Genomic DNA, 13,522 nt, shown 5'->3' on the forward strand with positions numbered 1-13,522 from the left:
GTGTGTGTGTGTGTGTGTGCTGGTATGTGTGTGTGTGTTCACGTATGTGTGTGTGTATGTGTGTGTGTGTGTGTTTGTGTGTGTGTGTGCGCCAGTATGTGCCAGTGTGTGTGTGTGTGTGTGTGTGTGTGTGTGTGTGCGTGCGTGCGTGCGTGTGTGTGTGTGTGTGTGTGTGTGTGTGTGTGTGCCGGTATGTGTGTGTGTGTGTGCTGGTATGTGTGTGTGTGTGTGCTGGTACATGTGTGTGTGTGTTCACATATGTGTGTGTGTGTGTGTGTGTGTGTGTGTGTGCCAGTATGTGCCAGTGTGCGTGTGTGTGTGTGTGTGTGTGTGTGTGTGTGTGTGTGTGTGTGTGTGTGTGTGTGTGTGCGTGCGTGCGTGCGTGTGTGCGTGTGTGTGTGTGTGCCGGTATGTGTGTGTGTGTGTGCTGGTATGTGTGTGTGTGTGTGCTGGTACATGTGTGTGTGTGTTCACGTATGTGTGTGTGTGTGTGTGTGTGTGTGTGTGTGTGTGTGTGTGTGTGTGTGTGTGTGTGTGTGTGTGTGTTCACTATGCGTGTGTGTGTGCAGGACACTTTCCCGAAACAACAGCCCCCTGTTTAGCTCTCAGAGGGCCTGCCAGAAAAAGAGCTGTAAAGCCCAGGGGGTGTCTGTGACTGTGACCATGTGACCATGTGTCAGGCTGTGTCTATGAGGAAGACAAAGGGCGAAAGAGAAAGATAACATTTTTTTTTGTATGTCTGTGCGTGTTCATGTGTGCACATGCTTGTCAATGTTGCGTGCGTGCATCCGTGCTTCTGTGTGTTCTGTGTTCTGTGTGTCACTAAGTCACTCTGGATAAGAGCGCCTGCAAAATGAATAAAATGTAAGTGAGTAAGTGCGTGCCTGTGTGTATGTACAGTATTTATGTGTGTGTGCATGTGTGCTTCTCTCTGTGTGTGTGTGTGTGTGTGTTCGTGTGTGTGTGTGTGTGTGTGTGTGTGTGTGTGTGTGTGTGTGTGTGTGTGTGTGTGTGTAATAAACAATGTATGTCTGAGTGCTGGCTGTGGTTAAGGGCCCATAACTCTGCCTGTGACTGATGTGACACCCAGCGTTTAACTGGTTGCCCCGAAGGCAGCAGCATAGGCCAGGGAACGCTTGAACATACACACACACACTAAGTTAAGCTACAGCAACCTACACAGACACACTGAGGAACAACACAAACACATGCGCAGTGCTACATACACGTACATTCTCATGCAGAGCTATAGTTGTACAACAGTGAAACAAACAGAAACAGCAAGCCTGACCTTCCAACCAAGAAGAAAAAACACCTTACGAGGTCCTTAACTTCCATAAATCATGACCTCTGAACCAGAGGAACAGTCACGTGACCTCACTCTAATCCATCAATCATCAGCCATCCAATCAATGAAATGTTATTTGTAATGGCAGCAGGCAGTGTGCCAAGTCTCAGTGCTCCTCTCCTCTCTGGCGACAGCTGCTGTGGAAAGTAGCTTTGACCTTTTCCCAACAACTATTATGGTCAAGAAGAACTACGTACTGTAGCCTACCTATGTCTAATCAATGTCTAATCAATCATTCATGTTTTACTGACCTCTCCAATCATGCCGTTCCACACTCCATCAATCTTCTTCCCGTGCTTTCCATTGGTCACCAGGTAGAGGTCATAGGTGAAACCTACGATCTTGGCCAATCGTTTGAGGATGTCGATGCAGAAGCCCTTACAGCACTGTTTCTTTGGGGGATCCTGGACAGGAATACTGGCGGGAGGAAGGAAGAGGGAGACGAGGTGCAGGAGAGGAGAGAGAGAGAGAGAGAGAGAGAGAGAGAGAGAGAGAGAGAGAGAGAGAGAGAGAGAGAGAGAGAAAGAGAAAGAGAAAGAGGACGGAGTAAGTGAATGAAAGAAAGTGAGAGAGAGAGAAAATATATAAAATTTAAAGATGTTGTTATATTTAAGACAAAGAATGTCTCTCTTCCTCAGTCAGGGCCATACTCCATACAGGAAATCCCAGTTATGGATTATGCCTTTAAGTGAGAGTCAAATTGTGCTGCCACATGATAATTGTTCTCATCCTTCCTAGAGGTGGTGAACCGCGAGGCGTGGATCTCTATTGCAGCTCTATTGTGTCCGTGTCCAATTCAACCCCCATATATCTTCAACTGAATCACATATAACCCTATATACCATCTGGGCTCACACTCACCACTACACGATCGAGAAGGATGAGAGGTTATGTGGAGAGTGGAGGGTTAATACGTGATTTGTTTGTGTTCAATACACCATGAAAGTGATTATGTCATATGTTGACACCACGTGATCATTACACTGGAGACACATGATACTATGAAGGTCGATCTGTGAAAAACGACAGTTACATTTTGCTGATGTGTTTGGCTCCAGGGGGGTCTTGTTGCCACTGTACTGTATGTGTGTCACATGGGGATGACCCGTATTTTACTGTGTCCTCCAAGACCCTGGACAGTCCCCTGATGAAGTGTCCCGGGGTAAGGAATGTATTTTATTGTGTATTGGACAGGAACATAATTGTCTGATTTGACCCGTCACCCCTGCCTTCTGACCTGGCGTTGAGGGGTCGTCGGCAGGGTACAGAGTCTCTGATGCAGGTGTTGGAGGCGGCGTCAGCCAGCTCCACGATGACAAACGGACGTTCCTCCAGAGTGACCACGCGCAGGTGCTGGGCGCCATCAGGCGGTTGGAGGAACGGACCGTAACGCGACCACGCTGGATAAACCAAATCCAACTTACCGTTCTCCCACATCCCTACCTGGGGAAAGAGAAGGGAGGGGGTTAGACAGGACACACACAAACACACTCATATCATCTAACCCCTGTCACATCAGTCACAGCTTTCCTGTTTGCATGTTATTTTGGCATAAATACATGTCACATATCAGTTTGCAAACAATTTAAAAATAATATATATCAATGAGTTAATAAAGCCACATACAAACATGGTCTCTTTTTTGTTTTCTTGAGTAAGGCAGCTCCAAAATGCAGGTGTTTCAGCCTAGCTCAGTGCTTTCTGTGGTGGTGGGGCGGGACAGCAGAAAATACGGAGCATTGTGCTGTTATTGGCTCAGTGTTCCGTCACTCATGGGAACACTACGTCACCACCAAGTCTAGAGCTAGAAAATTTTAGCCCCTTGGGTGCTGCCATAGAGTTACATTAGAAGTGCCCATCCAAGAAGGCTCAAGGTCATTGGCCACAGATAAAATGACGTCAAATCACATTATATGTACAGTAGCTTTGATTGGACTGATCATGTCAACATCATACTTTCAAAATCTTAGGTAGCAGTCATCATCATGAATCACGTCGACAATCTACTGGCAAATCCTTTCTTCCAGTTCCCAGTTGTTTTGTAAGCATCCAGAGAATGACAGACTTTGATGACAAAATTTGATGACAAAATTTGCACACGAAAGGCCGCTGGGCCACCTTCCTGTTCAAGTGAGCACAGCACAACAAGGTGAGTCCAAAAATGTATTGTATGCTGCTGCATAAATGATGTAATATGCCAGGGAGATATGTATACTGTAGCTAAGAAAGTAATACTAAGTGTATGTTGTGTAGTAAGTTGTTAGTGGCCCATGTGCCTCACCCTAATAATTTGGTCTATTTTCACCTATTCATTTCACCTACTGTTCTGACTTGGTGGTGTATATCTAGCCAATAACTTGTTTTTGAGAAATATAATCATTGAATATTGTAAGAGCTATCCTACGGTTCTGACTTAGTGTACAGGGAGAACGCTGTAAGAACGGCCCATGTTCTGAATTCTGATGCTGTACATTTCAAAAGTGCTGAACAAATAGTTATATTGACTATGTCTATCCTAGCTCGCTCATTAATGTCATAACTGAAGTTACGGATTGCCTCTTATTCGCTTGTCATCCCCTTATGCCATAGCTTGTACTGTACATCTCAATTGTCAGTAGAAACCACATTTGTTTAAGCAAGTCAGCAATATCAGCTATGTTTTTTTAAAAGGCAGTAAATGAGGCTGAATGAACTGTTTTGCTGCCAGACAAGGCTCCGCTGAAAGCCAGGTGTAGCAGTGGTAAGGTGTTTGGACTGCTGTTTGGACTCTGCTGTTGGAACAGCTTTATGTAGGCCCTAACAGTTTGTGGGCACCGATTGTCACCGTTATAGGGCAATTAATGTATTGTTTAGTGTTGTGTAGTGGCTTTACTGGCATAAATCCCACATTACATTTTTCCCCCACCAACATTTACATGCTAAAATCGCCACTGAGTGTGCCATCCAGTTTATTATATTGTACAGTACTGTATGTGAACCAGTGAGTAGAGAAACAACAGGTCTGACAGCATTTCAACCACATCCCCCTCAGACGAAACAGACAGTCAACAGCCAGTCAAAAGACAGGAAGAGAACATTCAGACCCAGGATTCTCTCAACCAGACACACACACACACACACATACACACACACACACACACACACACACACACACAGCAGCCAAACCAGGGGTATTGGGATAGCGGTAATCCACACAGAAAGAGCCATAAAGAGTTATTTCAATGTAAGCAATGAGAGACACATAAAGAAGACTTCACACTAGAACTGAACAACAGTGTTCCCTTCAGACGGAGGTCTTTCAACAGATCTAAAGTCTTTGTCTTGCCACTATTGAGTCCAGTGATCTGGAAAAGGAGTACTGTAGCCTGGGATTGAATATAGCGTACCAAGCTGATGTTCTGACTGAATAACTTTAACTACATAAACCAGCCACTAGATCAGCTGCAGGACAGATATATAAAGATTAAGGTTGAGTTCAATAGGAGAAAACAATTAAACGTCCACAAAACCTATACGCTCCCAAGAAATACTGTTCTGTGAAGGTGTACATAGAGAAAACATTCAAACCAAAGATGCTGTCTAAAATAAAATATGATTCTGAAGGAAAAAAGAGCTCAACGATGTTCAGCAACACTCAAAACCCCTTGTGCAGTGTTTCTTAAGTAGAAACAAGCTGTCAGCGCTTTTTTGTTTGTTGATAATGTTAAACAACGTTCAGTACCATAGTGAATGCTGTTGTGCTAGCCTAGCAGTGTTGCTCCCACAGAGGACAGGAGAGCAGTGTTAGTGCTGGGTAATGTTTAGCAGTGTTGCTCCCACAGAGGACAGGAGAGCAGTGTTAGTGCTGGGTAATGTTTAGCAGTGTTGCTCCCACAGAGGACAGGAGAGCAGTGTTAGTGCTGGGTAATGTTTAGCAGTGTTGCTCCCACAGAGGACAGGAGAGCAGTGTTAGTGCTGGGTAATGTTTAGCAGTGTTGCTCCCACAGAGGACAGGAGAGCAGTGTTAGTGCTGGGTAATGTTTAGCAGTGTTGCTCCCACAGAGGACAGGAGAGCAGTGTTAGTGCTGGGTAAAGTTTAGCAGTGTTGCTCCCACAGAGGACAGGAGAGCAGTGTTAGTGCTGGGTAATGTTTAGCAGTGTTGCTCCCACAGAGGACAGGAGAGCAGTGTTAGTGCTGGGTAATGTTTAGCAGTGTTGCTCCCACAGAGGACAGGAGAGCAGTGTTAGTGCTGGGTAAAGTTTAGCAGTGTTGCTCCCACAGAGGACAGGAGAGCAGTGTTAGTGCTGGGTAATGTTTAGCAGTGTTGCTCCCACAGAGGACAGGAGAGCAGTGTTAGTGCTGGGTAATGTTTAGCAGTGTTGCTCCCACAGAGGACAGGAGAGCAGTGTTAGTGCTGGGTAATGTTTAGCAGTGTTGCTCCCACAGAGGACAGGAGAGCAGTGTTAGTGCTGGGTAATGTTTAGCAGTGTTGCTCCCACAGAGGACAGGAGAGCAGTGTTAGTGCTGGGTAATGTTTAGCAGTGTTGCTCCCACAGAGGACAGGAGAGCAGTGTTAGTGCTGGGTAATGTTTAGCAGTGTTGCTCCCACAGAGGACAGGAGAGCAGTGTTAGTGCTGGGTAATGTTTAGCAGTGTTGCTCCCACAGAGGACAGGAGAGCAGTGTTAGTGCTGGGTAATGTTTAGCAGTGTTGCTCCCACAGAGGACAGGAGAGCAGTGTTAGTGCTGGGTAATGTTTAGCAGTGTTTCTCCCACAGAGGACAGGAGAGCAGTGTTAGTGCTGGGTAATGTTTAGCAGTGTTGCTCCCACAGAGGACAGGAGAGCAGTGTTAGTGCTGGGTAATGTTTAGCGGTGTTCTGCAGTGTTTCTGTGTTCTAAGCCGGAGCTGGGCGCTCCCCTCCCGGGTTCTAGGTAATGGTGCAGTTATTGTAAAGAGAACATTAAATATTCAGTGAGAGCCAACAGCGTGGATGTGCAGAATAGGCATATAGAGGTGTCTTATCCGCTTTGTGTGTGAATGTGCGTGTTTGTGCATCCTTAAAGTGTGTATGTATGTAGGAATATATGTGTGTATATGTGTGTACGTGTGGTGTGTGTATGTGTTTGTGTGGTGTGTATGTGTGTATATGTGCGTGGTGTGTGTATGTGTGGGTGTGGTGTGTGTGTGATGTGTGTGTGTGTGCGTACTATAAGTGTGTATGTATACAGTATGTAGGAACATAGGAATATGTGTGTGTGTGTGGGTCTGTATGTGGGTCTGTCTGTGTGTGTGTATGTGTGTGTGTCTGTGTGTGTGTGTGTGTGTGTGTGTCTTATTCTGGGTTTGCTCTAAGACTGAGGGGCAGTGCAGAGCTCCTAATTGAAAGGGTTTCAAAGGAAATGGCAGAAGTCAGCATGTTACAACACCCTGAACCTGGACTCTGGTGGACTGTTACAATCAGCAGGCGGCTGAGATCCACCACTGTGTATGTGTGTGTGTGTGTGTGTGTGTGTGTGTGTGTGTGTGTGTGTGTGTGTGTGTGTCTGTGCATGTGTGTCTGTGCATGTGTGTGTGTGTGTGTGTGTGTGTGTGTGTGTGTGTGTGTGTGTGTGTGTGTGTGTGTGTGTGTGTGTGTGTGTGTGTGTGTGTGTGTGTGGTGGAATGTAGATGTGTGGGATGGATGGAAGGAGGTGTGTTTGTTTAACAAAGAGCATTCTGAGCGTCTCCCTCTACACTGATAGTGACAGCGGTAAAACCCTGCAGTATTAAACAGAAAAAGGCACACAGCACATCTCCAACAGGTGACAGGGGCTGGTATTATGGGTTTCTGAACAAAACACAGCTTTATAAAATATGCATGACATGTCAGGAGCGATGTAGTGGGCTACGCAGGCACACACACACACACACACACACCCCAGGGCACGGCGCAGCTACGCTAGCTCCAGGAGGCAGATGCTAATGAGGCAAAGCAGTCAGAGTCATGTCAGGCTAGTTGTCTTTTATGTTCTCTCACGTCCTGCTCAGGTGTTTTCCTTCTAACACCACACACAGGCCACGGCTCAACACGCTGTTGTCTGCCCTTTAAACCAGCCCAACCTACCAACCAACCAATCAATCAACCATCCAACCAACCAACCAGGAAGGAGAACAGAGAGGCTGTAGAACACATGTACTGTAGGTTTGCATCATTACATGTAGACTACATTGTTATTTAGCTCCTGTCTGCTGAGCAGCAGGAAGCTAGATGTATCTATGGAATCCTGTCATGGCTAACACCTCTAATATAGGTTGAGGCTAGATGTACCTATGGAAACCTGTCATGGCTAACACCTCTAATATAGGTTGAGGCTAGATGTACCTATGGAAACCTGTCATGGCTAACACCTCTAGTACAGGTTGAGGCTAGATGTACCTATGGAAACCTGTCATGGCTAACACCTCTAATACAGGTTAAGGCTAGATGTACCTATGGAAACCTGTCATGGCTAAAACCTCTAATACAGGTTGAGGCTAGATGTACCTATGGAAACCTGTCATGGCTAACACCTCTAATATAGGTTGAGGCTAGATGTACCTATGGAAACCTGTCATGGCTAACACCTCTAATATAGGTTGAGACTTGATGTATCTATGGAATCCTGTCATGGCTAACACCTCTAATACAGGTTGAGGCTAGATGTACCTATGGAAACCTGTCATGGCTAACACCTCTAATATAGGTTGAGGCTAGATGTACCTATGGAATCCTGTCATGGCTAACACCTCTGATACAGGTTGAGGCTAGATGTACCTATGGAAACCTGTCATGGCTAACACCTCTAATATAGGTTGAGACTTGATGTATCTATGGAATCCTGTCATGGCTAACACCTCTAATACAGGTTGAGGCTAGATGTACCTATGGAAACCTGTCATGGCTAACACCTCTAATATAGGTTGAGGCTAGATGTACCTATGGAATCCTGTCATGGCTAACACCTCTGATACAGGTTGAGGCTAGATGTACCTATGGAAACCTGTCATGGCTAACACCTCTAATACAGGTTGAGGCTAGATGTACCTATGGAATCCTGTCATGGCTAACACCTCTAATACAGGTTGAGGCTAGATGTACCAAACCTGTCATGGCTAACACCTCTAATACAGGTTGAGGCTAGATGTCTATGGAATCCTGTCATGGCTAACACCTCTAATACAGGTTGAGGCTAGATGTACCTATGGAAACCTGTCATGGCTAACACCTCTAATACAGGTTGAGGCTAGATGTACCTATGGAATCCTGTCATGGCTAACACCTCTAATACAGGTTGAGGCTAGATGTACCAAACCTGTCATGGCTAACACCTCTAATACAGGTTGAGGCTAGATGTCTATGGAATCCTGTCATGGCTAACACCTCTAATACAGGTTGAGGCTAGATGTACCTATGGAAACCTGTCATGGCTAACACCTCTAATACAGGTTGAGGCTAGATGTACCTATGGAAACCTGTCATGGCTAACACCTCTAATATAGGTTGAGGCTAGATGTACCTATGGAAACCTGTCATGGCTAACACCTCTAATACAGGTTGAGGCTAGATGTACCTATGGAAACCTGTCATGGCTAACACCTCTAATATAGGTTGAGGCTAGATGTACCTATGGAAACCTGTCATGGCTAACACCTCTAATATAGGTTGAGGCTAGATGTACCTATGGAAACCTGTCATGGCTAACACCTCTAATACAGGTTGAGGCTAGATGTACCTATGGAATCCTGCCAAGGCTAACACCTCTAATACAGGTTGAGGCTAGATGTACCTATTGAATCCTGTCATGGCTAACACCTCTAATACAGGTTGAGGCTAGATGTACCTATGGAAACCTGTCATGGCTAACACCTCTAATATAGGTTGAGGCTAGATGTACCTATGGAAACCTGTCATGGCTAACACCTCTAATACAGGTTGAGGCTAGATGTACCTATGGAAACCTGTCATGGCTAACACCTCTAATATAGGTTGAGGCTAGATGTACCTATGGAATCCTGTCATGGCTAACACCTCTAATACAGGTTGAGGCTAGATGTACCTATGGAAACCTGTCATGGCTAACACCTCTAATATAGGTTGAGGCTAGATGTACCTATGGAAACCTGTCATAGCTAACACCTCTAATATAGGTTGAGGCTAGATGTACCTATGGAAACCTGTCATGGCTAACACCTCTAATACAGGTTGAGGCTAGATGTACCTATGGAAACCTGTCATGGCTAACACCTCTAATATAGGTTGAGGCTAGATGTACCTATGGAAACCTGTCATGGCTAACACCTCTAATACAGGTTGAGGCTAGATGTACCTATGGAATCCTGTCATGGCTAACACCTCTAATACAGGTTGAGGCTAGATGTACCTATGGAAACCTGTCATGGCTAACACCTCTAATACAGGTTGAGGCTAGATGTATCTATGGAAAATTGGCATGGCTAACACCTCTAATATAGGTTGAGGCTAGATGTACCTATGGAAACCTGTCATGGCTAACACCTCTAATACAGGTTGAGGCTAGATGTATCTATGGAAACCTGTCATGGCTAACACCTCTAATACAGGTTAAGGCTAGATGTACCTATGGAAACCTGTCATGGCTAACACCTCTAATACAGGTTGAGGCTAGATGTATCTATGGAAACCTGTCATGGTTAACACCTCTAATATAGGTTGAGGCTAGATGTACCTATGGAAACCTGTCATGGCTAACACCTCTAATACAGGTTGAGGCTAGATGTACCTATGGAAACCTGTCATGGCTAACACCTCTAATATAGGTTGAGGCTAGATGTACCTATGGAAACCTGTCATGGCTAACACCTCTAATATAGGTTGAGACTAGATGTACCTAAGGAAACCTGTCATGGCTAATACCTCTAATACAGGTTGAGGCTAGATGTACCTATGGAAACCTGTCATGGCTAATACCTCTAATACAGGTTGAGGCTAGATGTACCTATGGAAACCTGTCATCGCTAACACCTCTAATACAGGTTGAGGCTAGATGTACCTATGGAAACCTGTCATGGCTAACACCTCTAATGCAGGTTGAGGCTAGATGTACCTATGGAAACCTGTCATGGCTAACACCTCTAATATAGGTTGAGACTAGATGTACCTATGGAAACCTGTCATGGCTAACACCTGTAATACAGGTTGAGGCTAGATGTACCTATGGAATCCTGTCATGGCTAACACCTCTAATACAGGTTGAGGCTAGATGTACCTATGGAAACCTGTCATGGCTAACACCTCAAATACAGGTTGAGGCTAGATGTACCTATGGAAACCTGTCATGGCTAACACCTCTCATATAGGTTGAGGCTAGATGTACCTATGGAAACCTGTCATGGCTAACACCTCTAATATAGGTTGAGGCTAGATGTACCTATGGAAACCTGTCATGGCTAACACCTCTAATATAGGTTGAGGCTAGATGTACCTATGGAAACCTGTCATGGCTAATAACTCTAATACAGGTTGAGGCTAGATGTACCTATGGAAACCTGTCATGGCTAATACCTCTAATACAGGTTGAGGCTAGATGTACCTATGGAAACCTGTCATGGCTAACACCTCTAATATAGGTTGAGGCTAGATGTACCTACGGAAACCTGTCATGGCTAACACCTCTAATACAGGTTGAGGCTAGATGTACCTATGGAAACATGTCATGGCTAACACCTCTAATATAGGTTGAGGCTAGATGTACCTATGGAATCCTGTCATGGCTAACACCTCTAATACAGGTTGAGGCTAGATGTACCTATGGAAACCTGTCATGGCTAACACCTCTAATATAGGTTGAGGCTAGATGTACCTATGGAAACCTGTCATGGCTAACACCTCTAATATAGGTTGAGGCTAGATGTATCTATGGAATCCTGTCATGGCTAACACCTCTAATACAGGTTGAGGCTAGATGTACCTATGGAAACCTGTCATGGCTAACACCTCTAATATAGGTTGAGGCTAGATGTACCTATGGAATCCTGTCATGGCTAACACCTCTAATACAGGTTGAGGCTAGATGTACCTATGGAAACCTGTCATGGCTAACACCTCTAATACAGGTTGAGGCTAGATGTACCTATGGAAACCTGTCATGGCTAACACCTCTAATACAGGTTGAGGCTAGATGTATCTATGGAAAATTGGCATGGCTAACACCTCTAATATAGGTTGAGGCTAGATGTACCTATGGAAACCTGTCATGGCTAACACCTCTAATACAGGTTGAGGCTAGATGTATCTATGGAAACCTGTCATGGCTAACACCTCTAATACAGGTTAAGGCTAGATGTACCTATGGAAACCTGTCATGGCTAACACCGCTAATACAGGTTAAGGCTAGATGTACCTATGGAAACCTGTCATGGCTAACACCTCTAATACAGGTTGAGGCTAGATGTATCTATGGAAACCTGTCATGGTTAACACCTCTAATATAGGTTGAGTCTAGATGTACCTATGGAAACCTGTCATGGCTAACACCTCTAATACAGGTTGAGGCTAGATGTACCTATGGAAACCTGTCATGGCTATCACCTCTAATATAGGTTGAGGCTAGATGTACCTATGGAAACCTGTCATGGCTAACACCTCTAATATAGGTTGAGACTAGATGTACCTAAGGAAACCTGTCATGGCTAATACCTCTAATACAGGTTGAGGCTAGATGTACCTATGGAAACCTGTCATGGCTAATACCTCTAATACAGGTTGAGGCTAGATGTAGCTATGGAAACCTGTCATCGCTAACACCTCTAATACAGGTTGAGGCTAGATGTACCTATGGAAACCTGTCATGGCTAACACCTCTAATACAGGTTGAGGCTAGATGTACCTATGGAAACCTGTCATGGCTAACACCTCTAATATAGGTTGAGGCTAGATGTACCTATGGAAACCTGTCATGGCTAACACCTGTAATACAGGTTGAGGCTAGATGTACCTATGGAATCCTGTCATGGCTAACACCTCTAATACAGGTTGAGGCTAGATGTACCTATGGAAACCTGTCATGGCTAACACCTCTAATACAGGTTGAGGCTAGATGTACCTATGGAAACCTGTCATGGCTAACACCTCTCATATAGGTTGAGGCTAGATGTACCTATGGAAACCTGTCATGGCTAACACCTCTAATATAGGTTGAGGCTAGATGTACCTATGGAAACCTGTCATGGCTAACACCTCTAATACAGGTTGAGGCTAGATGTACCTATGGAAACCTGTCATGGCTAACACCTCTAATACAGGTTGAGGCTAGATGTATCTATGGAAACCTGTCATGGTTAACACCTCTAATATAGGTTGAGGCTAGATGTACCTATGGAAACCTGTCATGGCTAACACCTCTAATACAGGTTGAGGCTAGATGTACCTATGGAAACCTGTCATGGCTAACACCTCTAATATAGGTTGAGGCTAGATGTACCTATGGAAACCTGTCATGGCTAACACCTCTAATATAGGTTGAGGCTAGATGTACCTATGGAAACCTGTCATGGCTAATACCTCTAATACAGGTTGAGGCTAGATGTACCTATGGAAACCTGTCATGGCTAATACCTCTAATACAGGTTGAGGCTAGATGTACCTATGGAAACCTGTCATGGCTAACACCTCTAATACAGGTTGAGGCTAGATGTACCTATGGAATCCTGCCAAGGCTAACACCTCTAATACAGGTTGAGGCTAGATGTACCTATTGAATCCTGTCATGGCTAACACCTCTAATACAGGTTGAGGCTAGATGTACCTATGGAAACCTGTCATGGCTAACACCTCTAATATAGGTTGAGGCTAGATGTACCTATGGAAACCTGTCATGGCTAACACCTCTAATACAGGTTGAGGCTAGATGTACCTATGGAAACCTGTCATGGCTAACACCTCTAATATAGGTTGAGGCTAGATGTACCTATGGAATCCTGTCATGGCTAACACCTCTAATACAGGTTGAGGCTAGATGTACCTATGGAAACCTGTCATGGCTAACACCTCTAATATAGGTTGAGGCTAGATGTACCTATGGAAACCTGTCATGGCTAACACCTCTCATATAGGTTGAGGCTAGATGTACCTATGGAAACCTGTCATGGCTAACACCTCTAATATAGGTTGAGGCTAGATGTACCTATGGAAACCTGTC

The 13,522-nt window shown here is 44.8% G+C and overlaps 1 protein-coding gene across 1 annotated transcript in view; it reads right to left on the reverse strand.

The window, feature by feature from the left end:
- Positions 1-1,160: 1,160 nt before the first annotated feature.
- Positions 1,161-13,522, reverse strand: part of LOC115165985 (glutamate receptor ionotropic, NMDA 2D) — a 47,629-nt gene continuing 35,267 nt past the window's right edge. The window contains exons 6-8 of the mRNA XM_029719569.1: positions 2,586-2,791; positions 1,600-1,765; positions 1,161-1,175 (exon numbers count right to left, since the gene is read on the reverse strand). Coding sequence (XP_029575429.1) covers positions 1,161-1,175; positions 1,600-1,765; positions 2,586-2,791 — 387 coding nt within the window. The remainder of the gene's footprint in view (positions 1,176-1,599; positions 1,766-2,585; positions 2,792-13,522) is intronic.

This window comes from Salmo trutta, chromosome 3, assembly GCF_901001165.1.
Source record: "Salmo trutta chromosome 3, fSalTru1.1, whole genome shotgun sequence".
In the NCBI taxonomy this organism is placed as follows: Eukaryota; Metazoa; Chordata; class Actinopteri; order Salmoniformes; family Salmonidae; genus Salmo; species Salmo trutta.